We start from the raw sequence: 16,007 nt of genomic DNA on the forward strand, positions 1-16,007 counted from the left end.
AATATAATTATCAGCAACTGAAACTTAAAATCAGAAGGGAAAAAAATTAAAAATTACAAAATGAGAAGAAAATTTAAAAAAAAATTACACATTTTATTTTACTTGTAATTGTTGTAGTAATGATAAAGAAATAGATCTGCAGAGGTGTGAAATAGATTTGGATAAAATATAAAATAATAAGTCATGTATATAATAATATGTATAACTAATAAAAGGTCACGTATTTATGAGTAAGATATCACTAACATTTTTGCTGTTTCAAAACAGCAAGTCTTGAACTGCGTACTGCATAAAAATTGGTTTGTTACAGTACAGTATTACTACCGTAAGAGAAAATGAGTAAAGAGGGGAGTATCTAAAAGTTGGGAGAGCAGTTGCATATTTTGACTTTTAAAAACTAAAATTAATTTACCAAAAATTTAATTTTTAAAATAAATTATTACCATCCTATCAAATAGTATTTTTGAACTGCAAATATTTAAGGTAAAATTTGAAACGAGAATTTTTTTTTCAGAAAAAAGTATGTTGTACAATTCATTTTATAAATTTAATGAATATAAGAAAGTTTAAATATGTTGCAACGCAATTCTTACAAAAAATAATCATATTATATTATATGCAGGGTATCTGCTACATTTCAGATTTTCAAATTCATGTCTTTCCATGACTAATTCCAAGAATTTTTCATGACTAAACGAAGTTACTATTTTCTATTACAAAAACGCAACAATAAATTTAAAAAAGCATTATAATAACATTAATTGAAATGATAGGTAGAACCAAAACTGTTATACTCTGCATCTTCATATTTACAGATTCTAAATTTAAAAAACAGAGTAAAGAAAGAGTTGAAACAATAAAATAGGTGAAAAAAAATACAAAAGCAAATAATTTTTTTTCTGCAGAGTTATATTCTAAAGATACTTTTCTTGTTCATCAGAAAGGAAAGAAATACTCCTGATTTTTCTGTTCTCATTTCGGAATAAAAAAAATTCGCCAATGACTGGTTTGTTTCTACTAGAATTTTAAATTTATAAAATTAAAAAAAAATAAATAATAAAAATTCTTAAATCACAGAAGTTTAAAAGATAATTCGCTATGGAAATAATTTTTTTCCCTTCATTTTTGGAAAGAACACCATAATTTTTAAAGAACATGATAAAATCATTTTATATTCGAATAAAATATGCCTGAGTGGGGATTTTGTTAGGAATTTAGATATTTGGAACAGGATGAAATGGGGGTGGGGGATTCCATTTTAAAAATTGGATTTTTCAGAGACCGAAATCCATGACTTTCCATGATTTTTTTTTAAAAATAGTAAAAACCATGACATTTCATGACAAATTTGGTTCAATACTGAAATTCATGACTTTCCAGGTGCGCGGATACCCTGTATATGCTAGATTTAGTTAATTTGATCCCGACTAGCTACTTTTTATCATAAATTCCCAGGTTTGATACAGGATTTATCCAGATTATGGCTAAAAAATGAAACATTCATAACCCTTTATAGGTAAAATTATATTATCAGATGATTTCACAAATCTTGAAAATTTGAACAGAAGTAGTTTTTGAGAAACAAATAATTTAAGAGTTGAGTACTTTTGAAGTTTTATTGCTTGGAATATATTCAACTTAATTTGATCAAAATTAGGAATTTGTCAATTAAAATGTTATTTTTAAATAATTTAGAATGCAACAAAAAGGCATTTTTATGGTTCCGCTGAAATATGTATGTTTTGTTACAGTTTATAAAAATAAAAGGACAATGGTTTCTAGGTGCAACACTATGTCTAATAGCTTATGCACTACTGCAAAATCAAGATATCGTAAATTATAATGTATTCATTTTTACAAATCTGAAAAAACATTTCATTTAAATAATATGTTAAAACAAATAAAAATAAGTTATATAGTGTTTTATATTTTATTTGCATGAGATTTATGTAAAATGTTAGGGAAAAACTATACAGTTCCATAACTATTTGCAGAAATAATTTTAACAAGACAATCAATTTCATATAAAATTTGAAAGATTTAAACATTAAAAAATACATATTTAATTGATAACACTTTTAAATCGCAATTTTTTTACAATGAAATACAAGTACAGTTTAATTCGATGCAGGGAAAAACGTAAAGAATTGATTATTTTACTCTTTTCCAAAATCAAAAATTTTTTTAACAGCTGCAGTGCTTTTCTTACTCTATGGAAGAATGAAAATAATTTATTCTATCTTTGGAAATGTCTTTCTAATCTACTCTATTTTGTTTGAAACTATCACCTAATATTAATAACTCTTAATGAACAATTTTACTATTCAAAATAACTACATATCATAATGAAAGCCTGATAGCATTTGAAACAAACGATTTCGATAGTTTTTTCTTTATAAAGCTTCTTCTTCTCTACAGTTACTCTAGAGTAACACAGCTATTTTTCTCTAATAACGCAGATTCCGTTTTGCTTTCTGAGCTTTTATATTTATGACAAATTGTACAATGTGTGGAATTAATCAGATGTTTATTTAAATTGCCTTCTATATTCAACATATTAATTACATTGCACCCCATATTACTTTTTTATACAGCTATTTCTTATCGATGTTAAGGACTTTTGCTTGGCTTGTACAAAGTTATACTAGTATTTTGAAATAGAATAGTTGCCATTATTTTTTATAAAATAACTTGAATTATGTTTTAAAATATAATAGTTAGAAACAAACATGGTTTAAATAAGTGCCTAATTAAGTTTAAATTTAATCATTCTAAATTCAGTAAAGGTTTTGATAAATTTGGGATACATTTTACATTGTTTCCAGGTAATTTTAGTAATGAATCTTACAGACATCAACATTTTCGCTCTACATATGAACATCTTAGAATTTACATTGTGCAATAAATACTGTTTTTTTTTCTTTACATTATTATTTTTTAGCATATGATGAGTTAACAAACAAACTTCTCAACACTAAAGGATCAAGAATGCAGAATACAAAGTGGGAACAATCTAACTTTTACATTTTATGATGATTACAATACAATATTCAAACAAATCCTTGTAATTTTCCCTTATAACATTATAAGAACTAAAACAAAGCAAATAGAAATATATAAAATTTATATTTCTAAACAGAGTAGTAATTATCAAAGTGTATGGTTCTTTCTTAAAAAAAGAATTAGTTGAATTCAAACAAGTTGTTAGCACTTCTTAAAAATTTTTAATTCAAACTAATTAAAAATTTGTTTATGCAAGTTTTAATCATAAATAAGCAAGCAGTTTAAATAAGGCTCTCATAACTAAAGGTAATAAAATTATTTTTTTAAAAAGAAAAACATAAAAATCTAAAAAAGTAAAATATATAAATCTAAAAATAACATTCTCTTTTATATAAGAACTAATAATCATAAGAACATGTCTTCAATTTTTAAATTACTGAAGTAAAATATGAATATATATATTTATTTATATATGAACACTATAGTGGGCTATTAAAAGATTTTTATGCAAAAGATCTACAGGAATGAGACAATGCATTAAAATTAAGCTTAGGCATTTTTAGAATAAATTAAAGTAAGTAAAGTATAAAAATTAATTAATTTTTATTAAAAAATTATTTTTATCTACAAAAAAAATGTATATTAAATTTTTATTTCATCAAATTAAAATAAATTCATCATAAAATTTTTATTTCATTAAATTAAATTTTTATAAAAAATTAATCAATTTCACTTTTTAATAAAAAAATTGCTTTTATCTACAAAAAAATTTATATTAAGTAATCAAGTAATGTAACAAGGCTAAAGGATTCAAATTATTAATTTAACGAAGTAAGAATAGTGCTGCAACATTTCTTAAATAAATTTTTCTTTGAACTTAGAATCTACCACTACAGCCTCTTTTTTTCTTCTTCATATTCAAACTTTATTGTTGAATTTCTTAAATCAATAAAAAATAAAATTGACAAGGCTAAACTCAACTACATAATAGTAATTCGCGTTGAATTCGTCTGACATAATAACCAAGCAAATTTTAATAATCACCATTAATGCCCCAGCTATAAATAAAAATAAAATGGTGGCAATATAAGAAAATTGTTAGCAATGTGGTCAAAAACTAAAAATATATCAAATCTTGTTAGAGTAATTTTTCGATGAACTTCAGTTACTTTTTTGTAAAATAATAACAAAAATAATTGAACTCATGGTTTGATGAGAAGTGCCTCTAAAATACGTTAAAGGTTATTTGCAAATAGAAATGCAGATCAGTAGTGATATTTCTCGATGAAAATACTTCTGAATGTGTTTACTGTAATATAAGGCAATTTTCGGGTAAGTCAGAGTGTTGTTTTTCTTTACTCTAAAAATATCAAATTCAATTAAAACATAACTATTTAAACATTCCTTTAAAAACACAGATCTTCTTTTAGACATAAACATGATTAAATTATCAAAACTTCATATGCATACTATTAGACAAAAGTTTAAAAATATTAAAGGCAAATGTGCTGCAAGGCTTATACAGTTAAATGTATAGATGTATAAAATTATCATCCATATCACTAAAAAAAAAAATGAGGATAAATCAAAGTACAACCACAAAACACAGCCTTGAGAATTACGAAGGAACTGAATATGTTTACAAAATGCTCTGTAAAAGTCCCACTAACACATCCATAGATTGGTCGTCTGTTAAAACTATATCATATGAATCTAAATAGTCAGGCAGAGATTTTTCAATCTATAAAAAAAGATTTGAATTACTAAAATGAGTACAAAGATAATCAATTTATGAATGTACAAGCAACAGGAAAAAATTATTAAAATATACAATCGAACAATACACTACTGTTTATCGGCATCCTAGAATGAATTCAGTTTACTAAAAAATATGTTTTTTTTCCACTATGTTTTAAAATTAATATACACATGAAGCAAATTAATCAGAATTTTTATTTTACTTTTTATCAATTATTTGAATTAAACGTTAGCATACCTGCCAACATTGGAGAAATAAAATAACAGAGATTTTACTGGCGGTATTTTTTAGGCTATAAGTAAAGTTTTGATACATCATGCATGATCATGTAAGTCAAAAAGAGAAATTCAGAGTTGGAAATAATATAATCGCTTACTTATAGCGAAGTAAAAAGAAATTATATAAATTTTAATCTAAAGAAGATTTTTTTAAACCATTATTTATAATTACTTAAAACATAAACACTCAACATACTGCAGTACCGACAATAGCACTATCTGTTGAGGAATAAGAGAAGTATAATTTTTTTTTTTTTTTAAATTTCTTCAACAAATACGGAGAAATTTGAGAATACGGGTAAACAGGAGATAGTCCCAAAATACAGGAGTCCTCGTTAAAAAACGGGAGACTTGGCAGGTATGTGTTTGACTGATGGAAAACAATCACATGGTATAAAAAAATAACTTACTACAACTCAGGAACTGAGGTGATATGATGTATGGGATAGGACCCCGTAGATTGGTAGAATGAAACTATTGCTTTAATGGTTCATTATCTACTCTAACTTAATGTTTCTGGCTGTTTTAGAGCTAGAGATGTCTTCACATATATTGGAGGCATGGCACAGAGGAATGATGATTACAACAATTTGCATGACTCTATCTAACTTACTGAACTGTAGTGTATGCATAATATTATTGATGAATCTTAAGCCATCTCTAATCATGGAGATGAAATATTAATAAAGCTTACACATCACTTACATAATTTATGTTTTCACACTGAAACCACATGACTGCAGAGCGAATTGAGAGAAAGTACTTTCAACCTTTCGTTTCTCCTTGTTATTTTAATAGAAGATAATCTATGTTGAAATTTTAAAATATGCTAGTTTATTGTGCCGCATTTGGTTTCACAAAAAAAAAAACTGTTAAAGGAGATTCTGATTTTTGAGACGAATAAAAAGAGAGATGGAGAAATATTACAATGGGCTTGCACTATTTGCATAACAGCTTTATGTCTCTACCAGCCAATTGGAGAACCTCGAATGCCACTTCAATAATCAAACCAAATTAAACAAAAATTTTATTTTTTGGCTTTGAAAGAAAAATATTAAAAGAGAATTTTTACTAGATCCATTAATGAACTCTAGATATTTTTTCAAATTAATATAATTTGTTTTAGCTATATGAATGAGAATGAAATACTTACATTAAAATTGAGATAGCCTATTTTGAGTGTAACATTTACATTCTCAGCTCCTTCTGCCATGTCTAAATCTCCCAGTGAGTCACCAAGAAGAATGATATTATTTCTACCACTCAACTGCTCAAAATAATCTTTATTCTCTACTGAGCTTAGATTTTTGTTAAAAGTATGAATCATATTTCCTTTGAAACCCAAAAGTTTATCCTGAAAGACAATAGAAACAGATTATGATTATATATCAAGGGGTTAACTTAGCCAAATGCTCATTCTTTGCAAAAAATAAATAAATTGAAAGGTAAATACCAAAACAATCAAGAAAGTAGAATTTTTATTGATTATTACTCTTATTGATTATCCTGCCCATTGAATATTTACATTATTGATCTATGAGAAACAGATTTTTAGAAGTTCAACTCATTGGGGGAAAAAAAAAGCTTAACTGTACCTAAAATTAACTATAACTTTTGCACAATTTCATTGATAATGATGTTATTTATTTTAGCCTACTCACAATAGTTTAAATTTACCCCAATCAAGTATTTTCTCAATGAATTGGCACTGTAGTGAAATTTTTTTTACATTAATTACTGTTGATTTTACTTCAAGTTTACAGGGGCATCACTAGCACATTTTAAATTCTACATCTGAGAAAGGAGACCATGGCAAAGATTAACAGCTAATGATCAACTCATTCTATACACATTATTTTCTAATGTCTGTACTATCACTGTAAATTACGATTTCTTGCAGCAAGAAATGAGTTGTGGTACTCAGACCTTTCAGCTGCTCTCTCTTAGCCTATTTTAATTTTTCAAAATAAAATTTTTTATTCTGTTTCTTTAAACTTTTTTTTGCTGCAATAATCTCTGTACAAGTATGAATTTTCCTGTTTTTCCACAAAAACTCAAATTTTTTCTACATATCTCAATCTTTACATTGCCACTTTTATAAGTATAAACACATCTAAGAGCATTTTACATACACATGTACAATCAGAAATTATTTCCTTATTTTTTAGAAGAGTATTTATTGAAAGATTGCCCACTTAATAATTTTCAAGTTACATACATTTTAAAATAATTAGTCAGTACCTTTTCATCATATTGTAAGAAATTGGCAATGACTTTTACGTTCGGATATAAGAGACTTTCTTGGTGGAGCACTTCTTTTAATATATCTCCAATGCCAGCAGAGAAAACCAATAGTGGAATATTATTTCTGTACAAAGTTTCAAAAACCTGATCACAACCATCCCTAGGAAAAAAAATATATGTATTTAAAACATTTTTAACATCATTCTATTTGCACATTAATGTATAAATCAAACAATACAAATAGTGACTATTAATTTTCAGGATTGATCTATTAAATCTAAAAATATTATGTACCACCCATTTATTATGTTTCTAAGTTACCTCTACCTGCAGCAATACATTTTTGCATGCATATGTAAAAGGTTCAGAAACAACTTTAAAAACCCTCTTTTGAAATGTTCTTCAATTCTAATATTCAGATTTTGTTAATAATTTTTACATCATTAAACTTTAGCATTTTTTTTTTTTTAGTTTTGGAGGCAGTCTGCTAGAGATTTCTCTGAAGAGTATGATAAATGATTATCCACCACACACCACTCAAACGTGGTCAGATACCTGGCCCTGTTTTTTTAGGGCTCTATCTTTTAACAGTCATGGCAGGAATGCCCCGTAATTTTTGACTCTGTTCGGTTGATGTGAACAGCACCTGAGCTGGTAGACTCTCTATAAATTTTCAGATCACAGCCAATGATTGCACTTTCAGTCATGACAGATTTAACTTGCACCAGGCTGCGTATGCACACTGTTTGTTTTGTTGCCACTATCGAAATCAGGAACAAAATAACCACTCCGCTGAGGATAGTAATTGCTACTGCACAATTCCATCAGAATTAAAAAGCATTTAAAAAGATTGTATTAAAAGCTATTTCTGAAACTTTTGCAGCTGCATACAGAAGTTCATTGCATCAGGTGGAGGGAATTTATTTCAAAACACACTAAAAGGGTATTTAATTCACATAATATTTTCTGGAGCTATTAGATCAGTCCCGGAAATTAATATTCTGATTGGGTCATCCCAATATAATATAACGAAAAAGTAAAAGTAAACAAAACATATTTTTATTTTAATTTTGCTGGAGCATATGAAATTAATCCAGATAATGTATACCATTCATAATTTACATTTTGTCACATGACTTAAAACTTGAGTAGTTAAAACTTTTTTAACTGCTAGCTTAACATGAGTAGTTTTAAAATAATAGACTCAGAATATTCTGCTACAAATTCACTTAAATATTAAACAGTGAGAGTTGAAAAACAACAGCCAGAAGACATAGCTTTCTAATAATACATTAAAAAAATTTATGGTATCAAGATTTTACAAAACAATATCAGCAACAAAAAAAATTGCATTAAACAACAAACCTAAGACAAATGCTGGAGCTTGTGACCATATCTTTTAAACAGCCTTTCGTTACACCAGATATTGGCATAAGATCAAGATTTTTCGAATACCTAAAAAAATTTAAATGTTTAACAATAATTTTACAATGCATACTTCTACAATAAAATACAAAAATAAAACAAAACTACCATTCAATCATGTAAGGCAGTTTTTGAGCTTTTGAGAGTGCTGGGTCAACTTCAATTGGATGATAATGATGAAAGAGGACATTAGTCTAAAATAAATAATTTGGTTTTGATGCAAAATAAGTAATTAAAATGAAACAAAGTAAATACTTTAAAAACTACTTTTTTCAAGTGGACTAAAAAGAGAAGTTTTTTTTTAACCGATATTTGGTAGTTGTGAGTCTGATAATTAAAGAAATTCTAATGCTATCACATATAAATGATTCCATTCTTGAAAATTTGAGGACAATAAACAATTTATTCTGCTAACAAGTGATTATATAAATCGGCAAACATTGCATTAGAAAATAGTAAAAATGTTCTTAAATTAATTTCGACTAAATGAATTAATGCATGGATAAAAATATTTAATAAAATTTATTATACAGTCAAGGTATAAATTAATTTATACACAACTAAACAAATTTATAAATGGAGCTTCTAAATTACTTTATATTTAATTAATCTGCAGTCAATTAAAAAAAAAAAAAAAAAAGATTTATAAAAAGAGGTTAATCTGAATTACACATTATAAATATCAAACTCAAAATATAACATTTAGTTTCTAAACAACTTTAGGAAGTGGAAAAATTATGTTACCTGTTGTTTGTACTCATCTGATATATAATGAGAATGTTCCAGAACACCTAAAAAATTTCAAAGCACAGTAAAGTTTAGCTTAAATACAGTATTTAACAATTTCTTAACTTATGCATTTATTTATAAAATTGAAGCATATAATAATTTTTTCTTACAATACAGTCAATGCTAGAATTAATGAATTCTGTGATATAAAGAAAAATGGACACTATAAAATGAGGTCGCTATATCTTGAATGAATGCTATAGCAAATATTTATGTGTTAGTTATGGTTAATGAGTTTTGATAAAAAACAATAAACTTAGATTCACTTCCTTCATAATTTTAAATTTCTGCTTTAAGCAAATAGCATTACAGTGGTTATAAGCAATCATTTTTGCTAAATGACATTGAGAAAACTGTTAAGTCTAATAAATAATAAAATCATGAAAAATATGTTTGATCTCAAAAACAAATCACCTAATACAACATTTCACAAAAAGAGTTAATGCAGTTTTCAATTTATTTCATTCATTTACACAGATCAAAGAACCTTGTGGTTATCAATTGTCCTTTCGTATTGAAAAAAAAATGTTTATTGCTAATGAGGTCTCAGCTAGGGTAAAAAACTCTTATTTAAAAAATAAAATAGATCTTATTAATTCAAATGCACAGAAAAAAGATATATCATTGAAGTATGGAATTCTCCTTCAAAGATTCTATTAATACTGTGAAAAAAAAAATGCTTTTAAGGTACAAAGCTATGAACTTGTTATCCCAAAGACAATTTTTAATATATTTGATTGTTAAACACTGAAACTAATCGTAAATTGAACTTTTGAAAGGTCAAAATTTAATGGTTGGTCTAACCAGATTCAAGTTACACTGTTTCTAGAAAGGATAAATAACCATCCTAGAAACAGAGTAGCTTAAATCTGATGAGGCCAACAATAACAGATAAAACCAAAAACACAACAGATAAAATCAAAATGAGATTTCTAGTAGGAATTTCGAGATTATAAATTAGTATAATTCTAATTGTAACTTTAATATCTACAAATATATTAATTCATTTACATTAAGAGCTTACATAAATGCAGAATAAAATCGAATAATAAAATTTGAATTGAGAATTAGATAATTCTCAAGTAAATATAAAAAAATTAATAACCAGGATCTCAATAGTTTAATAATTAATTTCTTAAATTTTTTTTATTACGAAACTTACCATATGTTGAATCGCAACGTTTGTTGTTTACATGCACCCGGGATATTGTATGATCAAAATCCGAGATAATCTATAAAAATAAATTAAGTATAAAATACTTACAATATAAGAATTTTACACAATTTAAATTATATCTTTCATTTATTCAAGTAAACATGAAATAATATCATAAATAAAGTGACAGGACAAAAAAGTGTAACTTTCTAGGTTTCATTTGTAGGTCATTAACTTACTTGATTTTTTTCCAGAATTATGTAATGTAATTTCTCACCTAATGTTATCAAACTCAACCTCCCTTCCCCAAAAAAGAAGACCAACCCTGATTTTGCAAATCGAATCAAATCAGTGGATTTGAAAATTTGAACATAGTAGTTATTACATAATTTTATTGATATATTTTTTAATAGTTAACGAGTAGCTTCAGATATTGATCCATTAAAAAAATCTAGTTCACCATGCTTTTCAGAAGAATTTTGTAAATTAGAACTGTGTAAAAATATTGAAAAATAAAAGTCATATAATTAGAACTATTATTTAAATTTTTCTACTACTTCAAGTTTATCTTCTTTACTATGACAAAAAAAAAAAAAAAATCTATATAAATAATTACTTATAAGTTTTCTAAAATAATATATTGAACTTATTAGTTTTCATTTCTAATATATTTATTAATTTGTGCATTTTTCATTTTTTTGTCAGACAATAAAAAGTTTCTCTAGGCCTGCTTTACAACATACAACTTAAGATTTTTATTTTAGAACAAAAATATAAACAACCCTAGTACTAAAAGGAACTACTATATCAATTTTTGTTATCAAAATTAAAATAAAGAAATGGCTTGAATTAGTAATTCATCAAATACATATTGTTTTTTAAAAAATAAAAAAATTGATATTCACTTGTAGCTTGGATGCACCTCCTTTAATTAGCTGTGAAACAAGTTCTTCAACACAATCTCGATTTTTTATATGGACAGTGGGCTTGTTTAAACATTCCATCTGAAAATTTTTTTTTTCATTATTTAGCTTTGACGGAAAATCTCATGTATTATAAATTATGACAAGAGAAAATTAAAAAGTAACAAAACTTTGATACATTTGCTGAATGCAACAAAGCGCATTTAATTACTTTTTCTTTGCTTTCTTGGCCTTACTGCATCTTTAACTGAAGTCAAATATGCATTGAAAAGACAAACTTTTTCTTTAATAATTACAAGAAACAATTGTATTAGCAATAACGAGTCAGTACATTAGCAGTTTTTAACTCTTTAACTATAGAGCTTAGTTAGATATTTATATGATTTTTATGAGATCATATTTAAAATGAATTATGTATGGAGAAAAACAGATTTCTGAAATGAAAATAAACAGTTTATACCAAAATTAGAGCTAGAATTAACAGCTAGAAGTTGTTTTTTTTTAAAAAGTAACATATACATATTTTTACTATGGTGCATCTATAAGTCATATGAACAGGTAATATGGTGCATCTATAAATGAGATCACATGCAATCTACAATTCAATAAAGATGCTTAGTTAATTATGAATTAACCTAAGAGTGAAAATTTTAATGTGATAATTATGTGATAGCATGTGTAGTGTATAATGTTGTCAATTATTTAAATAAGATATAACGATAATAGTAACAGTGAATCGGATTTAAAACCATTACACTTTGTTTTAATAACTCAGGTACTGATTATAGACACCCTATTTCAAAAAATTTCTGTACATGCAGACAGACAAGACATTTTTTTTTAAAAATAAAAAGGATTTAATTATAATAATTCAACATTTTTAAAAAAAAAATTACTGAGGCTACTGACTGAATGCATGAGGCTACAGTTTGTGTACTAATAACAAAAAAAAGAGACTTGAGTACTACAAACGATCTAAATGAAGAATAGTTTTGAAACAAATATATAATATAATGAGAAAGGGTAAAATGATCCCTATAACACAGGGATGGCGAACCAATGGCACGCGACACAATATTTTGGGCACGCCACCGATCACAATTGTTATTACACTATGAATTGTTATTACACAAATGTTATTACACTATGAAGCATATGTAACAATTAAATTAAAATTCACAAAAAGCAAACAAAATAATAAACAATTATTAATAAAAAAATTAACAATTAATGCTAAAAAAACAATTAATAACCATAAAAAGCAAGCTAACAATGAATAACAAGCAAAAAAAAAACATTAATAATCCTGCTTAAACTAACATCTTACAACCTAATATAAGTTATTTGTCATCGAATCTGCATCAACAGAAGTCACACTGATGATACTTTAAGCTCTTTTAAGACATGGCATAATGTTTTTTTTTTTTTTTTCAAAGTAAATAAAGAGTTTTTTGAGTTGATAGTATTTAGTATTATTATTTTCCCAATAATCACGAACTCAAAATTATTTGACGTCACGTCTATGACCTCATGAAACAATTTTTTAGAAAAAATGGCACGTTGGTGTATAAAGGTTCGCCATCCCTGCTATAACACTTTACTGTACCAGTAAATTTCCATTTATAAATAAATTTTGAACACATAGATTGGAATAGTATCATCATGAAGTTCAATAAGAAAACCAATTTTTTATAACAAAAAAAATTTTATTTTAAAGAATTACATTTTGAACATTCAAATTTCATTATCTAGTTAAAAAATACCATTTTTTTTGGTTTTTCCTAATAGTTATAAATAAAAAATGAATATTGTAATTCTGCACAAGAGATTTACATTTTACATCAGATTGTTAAAATTTTATATTGCTTTTTGGGATAATGCAAAGTTTTGAGATAAATTAAGTAACCACAATTGACTACCGTTAGTAGTAACAATATGAAATACAATTGCTACAAATGTTTTTCTTTAATTATATTTGCATGAAATGATATTAAATTCATAACATTAAAAATTCATGCGATATATTTCCTGGTTCCAAAGAGTTTCTTGCATTAAATTTTCCTAATATTGATTTTTGAACAAATTACTGCATTCGTTTATCAAATATATATTTCATTAAAGATTTGAATAAGAAATTACTATGCAACGGATACATAGTGTTATATAAAGATTGCTTCTGAGTAACAGTCGCTAATAGAAAATAGTAAAATAAACAATGACTATTCGTTGCAAATGAAACTATTGCTAACAAAACACATTACCGTATCTATAATTCTGGTAATTTTTTTTGGTTTTCGAAAAGCGCGAAAAGTCACTAAGGTTACGATAGCTACAGTACCAACTCCTATGGAAATTTCTAATATGCGATTTTGGAATATCCCCGAATAGAACATTTCATTTCACTGTTTCAAGACATCACTAACTTATGTAATCAGTTTGCTCATAAAAATCTTTTAACAAATCAGATAACAGCGTCTTATTGATATGTTACAAAAATTCGAACAAAAACATGCGGTGCCAATAAAAACAAAACAAACATGGAACTTCATTTCACTTCATTTACTTAGGGATGTTATTGCAGTATTGTTTGAATTTAGTGAGCTGTTAGCTAATTGAATGTAATCAAATGACATTTCAGGAAGCATTTGCTTAAAATCACTCATTTATAAGCAATAGCACAATTCAACTAATGTTTTATTGCATTTAAAACCTAAAGTTATTTTTATCAACAAAACGTCAATGAAATTAGTATGCTATATTAATTGCCTCTAGATGGCAGCACTAGGTATAGATGTTGGAATTGCGTTGAATATTTTCGAAGTTAAAATCGCTTTCGCAGATCTTGTCACTATGAATTCCATTGATTTCTGCCTCATTTTAATTCATATTTTAACAAGAATGCTTATTTTACTTACATGATATGTTATTGTTTTAAATATTCATATAAAATGAAAGCATCTCAGATAAATTCTTTCTATTATAATTCATAGTAGTTTGAACTAAAAGAAACAAAAACTATTTAATAGCTAAACTACGATTATTTTTTTAAGGTGATATTTTAATTACGCTCTTAGTAACCTACAATGCTGCCTAGATTTAAATCCCAGGTAATCGGTGTAGTAAATTTATCTATATTTAGTATTTAACTCGTTATGAAAGTAAATTCTACACATAAAAAATATTTGGATTATGGTTTATAAGAACCAAACTAAATTTATCTTCTTTCGGAGGAACAGTGATGCTACTGCTTCCAGATTTTTTAGGGCCTTCAAAAATTAAAAAAAAACAGGAATAAAACTGATTTTTGTATTTTTTTATTAAATTTATAAAAGGTATATTAATTAGAGAATAAATTTCACAAAATAGAAAACTTGCTTTGATATAATTTAATAAGGTATTTGGGCAATTCCATGGTGTCGGACATAATTTCAGTCTATAATCAAAAATTTTTTTATATCAAATATTTAGTACATCATAACCTTAAAAAAGCAAAACAAAAAAAAAACTATTTGTTTTTAAAAATTTTCTTATTATAAATTCAAATTAAATGGATTAAACTGCTGGTGTCTGTCGCAAATCATACAAAAGCACACAAATTATTAATCATTTACAAATTGCCTAAACTCTATAAATTTGTTTGTAATTTAAATGTAAACTTGTAAAACTTGTAATTTAAATGTAAACTTAATTTGTAAAATATGTTGCATAATTAATTTGAAATTTTTTACTTCGGACGTAAATTCTTCAAGGTGGATATACATATAAGTTAATGATAACAATTATGTATGAAAAGACCTTTAATTTTTATTTCAATACTATAAACATTATTTTTCGATTAAATTTCTTTTCTTCAAATTTAAATTGTCCTCTATTTCCCAACGGAATGGGTTGATCAATGTGTTTTACATAATTTTCCATCTTGTAAAAGTTAGTTTAAAAAACATTAAATTTATTTTTAACTGTGCTCCGTATATTAGCAATTTGACTCATAGTTAAGCAATATTTCCTTAAATCTAATAATTGTAAAAATCCTAGAATAAAAAAAAGTAATAACTGTCGCGAAATGTTTTTCTATTCTTTCTAAATAACGCGAAAAAATAGAAAAAAAAAGCACAGATAAATTTCACAATATTTATATACAGTAAAAAAAACCATTGAAAAACATGTTACTGTAAATTAAGAAAGAAAAAAAATAAAAATAAAAAAAGACAGAGAAAAGTTATCAGTCTATAATAATTTTTTCTGGAAATGTTTTTTTCCAGCTATAATTTAACAGCTAATAATTTAACAGCTTTATTTATTGCATGCATAAAGTTAAATAATCGTTTTGTACAGTTTTTATAATCTATTGTATATGATGTTTAACAACAGACGATATTAATCGATTTACCTTTTATTTGTATTAGGTGGCATAGCTAGCGGGGAACAAG

At 25.9% G+C, this 16,007-nt stretch overlaps 1 protein-coding gene across 2 annotated transcripts; it reads right to left on the reverse strand.

Annotated features, from left to right (window-relative positions):
* Nucleotides 1–1,917: 1,917 nt before the first annotated feature.
* On the reverse strand, nucleotides 1,918–14,134 carry cN-IIIB (cytosolic 5'-nucleotidase IIIB). 2 transcript variants are annotated; one of them, XM_016063958.5, is made up of 9 exons: nucleotides 13,839–14,134; nucleotides 11,560–11,658; nucleotides 10,661–10,730; nucleotides 9,454–9,500; nucleotides 8,818–8,903; nucleotides 8,650–8,739; nucleotides 7,282–7,444; nucleotides 6,194–6,394; nucleotides 1,918–4,744 (listed from the first exon to the last, which is right to left on the reverse strand). In XM_016063958.5, exons 1-9 carry the CDS (start codon nucleotides 13,968–13,970, stop codon nucleotides 4,643–4,645), a joined length of 990 nt encoding a protein of 329 aa, XP_015919444.1. In that variant the 5' UTR covers nucleotides 13,971–14,134; the 3' UTR covers nucleotides 1,918–4,642. The 2 variants fall into 2 exon arrangements, with proteins under 2 accessions (XP_015919444.1, XP_071038301.1); XM_071182200.2 differs by lacking the exon at nucleotides 13,839–14,134 and adding an exon at nucleotides 11,789–11,869.
* Between the last annotated feature and the right edge of the window lie 1,873 nt (nucleotides 14,135–16,007).

Source organism: Parasteatoda tepidariorum, chromosome 4 (genome assembly GCF_982258835.1).
Source record: "Parasteatoda tepidariorum strain Cologne lab strain chromosome 4, Ptep-v5.0, whole genome shotgun sequence".
Lineage (NCBI taxonomy): Eukaryota > Metazoa > Arthropoda > Arachnida > Araneae > Theridiidae > Parasteatoda > Parasteatoda tepidariorum.

Bases quoted from the DNA above. Each gene is read 5' to 3' on its own strand.
- cN-IIIB (XM_016063958.5), bottom strand. From the start codon at position 13,970: ATGTTCTATTCGGGGATATTCCAAAATCGCATATTAGAAATTTCCATA. The intron at 11,659-13,838 runs GTAATGTGTTTT...AAAAATTTTCAG, and splicing joins TTACCAGAATTATAGATACG to ATGGAATGTTTAAACAAGCC. The intron at 6,395-7,281 runs GTACTGACTAAT...ATTGTCTTTCAG, and splicing joins TCTTACAATATGATGAAAAG to GATAAACTTTTGGGTTTCAA.